The 6,000-nt window shown below is 35.0% G+C and overlaps 1 protein-coding gene across 1 annotated transcript in view; it reads right to left on the bottom strand.

Moving 5' to 3' along the window:
• Positions 1-317: 317 nt before the first annotated feature.
• Positions 318-6,000, bottom strand: part of LOC104326957 (formin) — a 143,447-nt gene continuing 137,764 nt past the window's right edge. Inside the window, exons 16-17 of the mRNA XM_009931799.2 lie at positions 3,568-3,652; positions 318-2,488 (exon numbers count right to left, since the gene is read on the bottom strand). Coding sequence (XP_009930101.2) covers positions 2,444-2,488; positions 3,568-3,652 — 130 coding nt within the window. The 3' untranslated portion in view covers positions 318-2,443. The remainder of the gene's footprint in view (positions 2,489-3,567; positions 3,653-6,000) is intronic.

Below are 6,000 nucleotides of genomic sequence, written 5' to 3'. Positions count from 1 at the left end.
CATCCAAGACTCTTAAAGTCTTGATTAAAAGAACTAATCTAATGGTCTGGGTGAATTGGTTTTTTAACTTAAAAATGGTTGAACTAGTAGTAGAGGATGTAAGTCACACGTGAGGCTGGGATCAGAATCTCTGTCTTGAGAGGAAAATCAACAATTGAAGGTGAGGAAGAAACAATGTCTCTGTGCTATACAAGTTTTTGAATCTTCTGAAACAATAACCTAAATTCTCAAAACTTCAGGAAAATGATAATCTGAAAAAAGTTATAAATCTGATCAAGGAATGCTTTACATCAATAATTTTAATTTTAATCCCTTTTTATACACATTTTTCAACATTTCAAAATGAAAAATCAGTTTGAATTTTCCATAATATATTTCTAATGATAATTTTCAAGACCAATCCTTTTTCACAAACAGTGCTACTCTTGTTGATTAATATTTCAAGTAAAATATTTCATTGAAAAATTCCTGATGAAGTCAAATGGCAGTATACACTATCTTCATGACAGATAGAAAACCATATCAAAACTCAGCACTTGTTTGCTTAAACAGTCATCAGAATTGCCTTGCTTGCTGTTGTTCTTTGGCTTTTACAAGCATTATTGCTCCTGTTGTTCATCACTAATAATACTGGAAACAAATGTACTTTACCTCTTTGGTGGAAGACAGCAAACTTAAATCTTTGGAATTTGTTTCTCTGCAATGGGAATAGTCAAACCACAAATCAGATTATTTTTGCTGGTGTATTACTGACTGTTTGCATAAGAATTATGCTTATGCATCTTGGCTATATCTGCAGCAGCTAGAAACTCCAAAAACATACAAGGGAATTTTGATTCCTTTCTTTTTATTTATGCAGGAATGAGAGAGGTACTCATTTAAGAAACCTGCAATACATGAGATCTTCAAGCTATTTTGTGAATGGAGGTCTCCACAACTGCTGTTTTGCTTAATAAACATACACTTCTAGGGATGACTTTGTCTTAGGTTTCATCACAGTTCCTCTGTCTAATTTGCTGTATGGATAATCCATGTCTGTCTCATGTATATTCTTTCCAGTTTCTAAGCAAAGGACTAATACCTTTCCCCTATTACCCTTTTTAAATTTTTTGCTTCACCTCATTTCTCTTCACAACCAACGTCAGACAGCTTTATCATAAAGAAGGGGATTTCTTTCTTATGGACAGCAAGCAGAAGCATGTTTTCTCCAGTCTGCTGTTCCTATTTATAGGCCATTGTCTACTTGTATTTAAAAATCACTTTTCTGTTTTACCTTAAATTAACTTCTGCTTCAAGATCTCCTTCTAAGAATCCAAATCCTTAAAATGCAGTAAGAATCTACAAGTAACAGTTGATATTCTGTAGGGTTTTTTTCAGGCTCTGCTACTTTATGAACAATGGCTATAAAGTTACAGCAGGACAGCGAGACTTTCATTTCTTCCTCAAGTTTTACTTATTAAATTACATAAGTACACTAGACACATTCTTCATATAAATATAGGGGGAGAAGAGCATAATATATTTTAGAGTGAGATATTCACTGTTTAAAAGAGAGCTTTCAATAGAACTGAAAGCCAGAAATTTAATGGCAAATGTGTAACTTCATGGAGATATTTTTGTATTTTAGTTCAATGAATAATGACTAATAAAATCACCATTTGATGGAATTGATATTTTCAATATATACTGAAATAAAAATATACGTTTTTGTCATTTCTCTTTTGAAGCTCAAAATTTAGGAAATGTTAGGTTAAAACCATAAAAATAATGAATCATTTATGCCACCAATCATAAAACTAAAGAATTTGAAGCTATTCCTTTTCATGTGCAAAATATTGTTTCCATTTCAATGTATTGCATAAGCTGAAGCTTCTACAAAAATATTTATAGTAAAATATAGCATAAATCTATAAGTACATTTAATCAGTTTTAGAAAGATGCACCCAATACTTAGACACTGCAAAATTATTTAGAATCAGTCAATTTTACCTCAGTTACTGCTGAAGTAACAAAATGTATGATGCAATAGTCTTTTGTGAGCTGAATGGTGTATTTGCTTTCATCTACACAAAGCCCTGTAAATAACCTACAGGTTGTTAGTCATTACTTAACTCAGCATCCAAAATGCTCATTTTAGCTCTTCCATATTAATGCGTTAGGCGCAGAGTACTTTAAATAACTACTAACATCCAGATACATTTTAAGCAATGTAAGAAAATGTTACAGAAAATAATTTTGACTTCCCATGTAAAAACCGTCTTAGAATTCCCTCCAGTGAACATACAAACTCCTCTGAAGGAACTGAAAAGTCTTTAGAGGATTGTCTTGGAACAGATCAGCAAAGCAGAATTCAGTATCTAACATAAGGTGCTCCCTGGGCCGTGGCTGTAGTAAAGCATCGTGCAAAGTATGAAGTCAGACTATCATTTTCATCTTTCTTCTTTCAGTTGGCAGTCACATTGGCTTCCTTCTGACGTAGCCTTTCTTTCTGTTAAAGAAAGAGTTCTATTGTCATTCTTGTCTTCAATTTTCCATCTCCTTTCAAGCTGCCGTGAGCATTTTGTCTAGAAGACTGAGAAGTACTAAAGTTACAGTAGCTTAGAGTTTTCTTGAATTAAAAAAAATAATGCCTGGAGCACTCAAGGAAGGCTCTGAACCAGTTCATTACTTACTGTAGAAAAACTGAGCTTGCTTTAGCTACACACTTTGCAAATACTGCGTACCTTTAAAAATTCACAACTCTGTGAAGACCAGTGCAGCTAGAGAAAACCAGATACATTTCAAATTCATTTGAATCTAATACCTTCTCTTGTCTGGAATGGTTTCTGCTGACATGAAAGCTCCAGTTTAGCATTAGCTAGATCATGTTGTTTAATGGCCTCTTCCCAACAAGTGTAGTCATTCATAGCTCTGCCGCCTGTCCTGCAACTGATATGCTCTGCTGGGAATGGAAATAATGTACCGATTCCTTCATCTACATTTCCTTCCCTTAGTCTCTTGTGTCCTACAGTTTGAGAAATGCTGACCTAACCTATGTGCCTTGCACACAGACAAAAAAAGGTTTTATTTACAGTGTAAATTATTAATTCTTTTTTGGTGTTGTATCAAAAAACCTGGGAAGCAGCAAGGAACAAAATGGGGATTTAATCCCTTCTACCATTACTCAACAGAGCAAGCAAGATTTTGTAAGGTTTTGAAAAAAAACCAGACACTCAGACATTGAACAAATCTATGCAGCGAGCCTCAATGCATGCAGCATGGAAGAAAATACAAGAGACTTCAGTGGAAGGGGATAAGAAACCAGAAAAGCAGCTCTTATTGTATTTTGTTACCTAAAACAGCAGAGCCACACTTAGGCACAAATAAACTGAATATTAAACTTAACTGTTTGACTACCGTAGGGCATAAGCTTGAAGATTTCTCCTTGGGAAGAAAATCACTCTGGTACGCTGAAACTAAGCGTACTGCATCACCCTTCAACAACAGCAGAAACCTGCCATCATTCTGAACAACAAGAACAGCGTCCCAATCCCGCTTCTGAATGTTATACTGAGAAACACATCGTACCAGGCTAGCTGTAGGATTGATTTTCTTTGTTTCAACTTTCTTCTCTGCAGTTAACTTGCTTACTGATTGCTGAGCCACTTTAATTCTGAAACAAAATACATAGAAAAGACATCATTAGATTCAAAGAAATTAAAGGTGTACTGTCTCTGCTTGGTGTATATACTCTGTCTGCAAGATCCATCACAACTAACTTTTTTTAGACACATTAGCCCAACAAACCGCTATTGCTATTCAAAGGCATTTAATAAAGTACCAAAAGTAGATCAGAGTACATTTTTAAACGGATAAAATCAAAAGCAAAGTGACAGTCTGCTTGTATTGCTCACTGAAAACGTCACGAGGCAAAACAATTTCTCTGTTCTTGCAGGATCTGGGTTTTATGGAGCATCTTTCTCACCAAATAAGCTGCAGTGTCAAGGCAAGAAGATACTCCTCTGAAAAAAACCAAAAGCTACCTGGCTCAATCGGTTGTATACATAGAATATACTATTTTAGTAGGTCATTTGCCACGCTGCACATTGTATTTCCTCTGAAAACCTTGAAACAAAGTATCTGCCAGTTTTTCCTTAATGTTTTCCCCACTGCTTTACACGGAATTGACTGACCAGCTTCACTGATATGATGATGAGAGGCAAATTAGATGGGGTTCTTGTCTAGGGGTACTTAAACCTGTCTTGTGCAGAGCTAGAGACCCATCTACTGAAAGCACTGTTGAGAGAAGTGGAAAGAAGAACATGGATCCGATTCCTCTGCCTCTTGCCTTTTGCTCTTAGGGTCTTGCATACCCTTGTTTCTGTGGGGATTTAACAAGAAGAACTGAATCAGAAGTTTTATCTGGAGGAAAAGAAGAAATGGCGAATTTAGCAAAAACTCTCCTCTTACAGACAGCAGAAAGGGCAAGGGAAATTACGTGCTAAACAGTGATAAAAAGGAAAGAAAATTCTTGGCACGTCTAAGACAGGATCTACCCAGCTATCAGTGCCTTTAAAACACTGATACTAAAACATCTACTTTACAGTTTTACATTCAAAATGCAGAGGGAAAGAAGTTGCGAGTTAATTTTTACAAGCAAGGAGAACTCAGCAAACCGATTTTCACTAATGCACACCAAATCAGTCTTTTACTATAAACAACACATTTCTTGGCACTCTTGAACTGAAAAATTCTACTTACTTCTCCTATTTATTTTTTTCCACTGGCAGAAGTAATTGCTATGTCCAGTCAAAAAGTATTTAAAATACCATGTCCAGTTCAAAACACTTTTGACACACTCAATTTTTGAGGAATTTTGGAAGAAAAGCAAGAAGGAAAGTGGATTATAGCTGCAATTTCTGATGTGTACTTCCTTGCTGTAACACTAGCAGCAAACTAGATTCTGGACAACCTCTTTTAAAAACATAGAACGCATTCATAAGTTCATTATTGTGTTTATCGATGCTCATTGTTGGAAACTAAAATTCCTTCTCTGAGCTATGTATTTTAGAAGCTTCTGCTGGGTAGTTACTGGTGTTGCCCCACTTTTCAGTAAACTTTTAAGTAAACTTATTTTCAATGCTATTTAGCTACAACATTGATTCAAGCTGTAAGTACACCCTCAAATACACAAATATGAAATTATTATTCTGTAGATTTTTAAATAGATCTGAAGTCTTTTTAAAACTTCATTAGTGTTCCCTGTTTCTCCAGGTAAACAGCTAAGTGGCAACACACCATTCCATCTTTTTACAATTTTTTGTTAATCAGCACAGTTTACTTCAGAATGATGGATGATAGCAGCCACTGGACAGCATGCTATTCCTCACAGCTACAAAGTTTATGCAAAGACGATGATGTATTTCAAGTGACAGTATTCAGGTTCAGCAGAATCACACAAAGGGATCAACTTCTAAACTCTTTCCTATTTTTAGCACATCTTCTTTTTAATCACTTTCTCTTGGGTCCTAGGAGTGTTTTCCGAATAGTTTTGAAATGTTTAGAGTCCATATTTTCATCTGAAGGAAGAATTCTAGGGATTATAAACTTTTAGACTTAAAAAGAACATTACACCTGTCACAGATTTAGGCCTAGCTCTGTGTATTTTATTCTAGATTTGCACAATTTCCAGGAAACCTGGATTTTTTAAAATAAAATAGTTTGGAATATAAAATAAAAATAAATCAGCTCACTAACATGACTTGAATCTTGTGATATTGGGCTCATAAAAATGACAGACTCATTATATATTACACTTTGGTCTCCGAGGGAAAAAAGCCATCACTTTGCTAACATATGACTGACAAGATTAGCAGGCATCATCAGAACCCTAAGTGCATAATTTTAAAGGAATGTAATTCTTTGGAATTTTTTAAAATCAGATGGCTCAATTTTTAGAAAATAATTAGCTCAGTAATTACATCAGTGAAGCACCCATGCTGTAAAGGTGCCTTATAAATA

Source organism: Opisthocomus hoazin, chromosome 7 (genome assembly GCF_030867145.1).
Source record: "Opisthocomus hoazin isolate bOpiHoa1 chromosome 7, bOpiHoa1.hap1, whole genome shotgun sequence".
In the NCBI taxonomy this organism is placed as follows: Eukaryota; Metazoa; Chordata; class Aves; order Opisthocomiformes; family Opisthocomidae; genus Opisthocomus; species Opisthocomus hoazin.
This window is presented reverse-complemented; position numbering and strand designations above follow the sequence as displayed.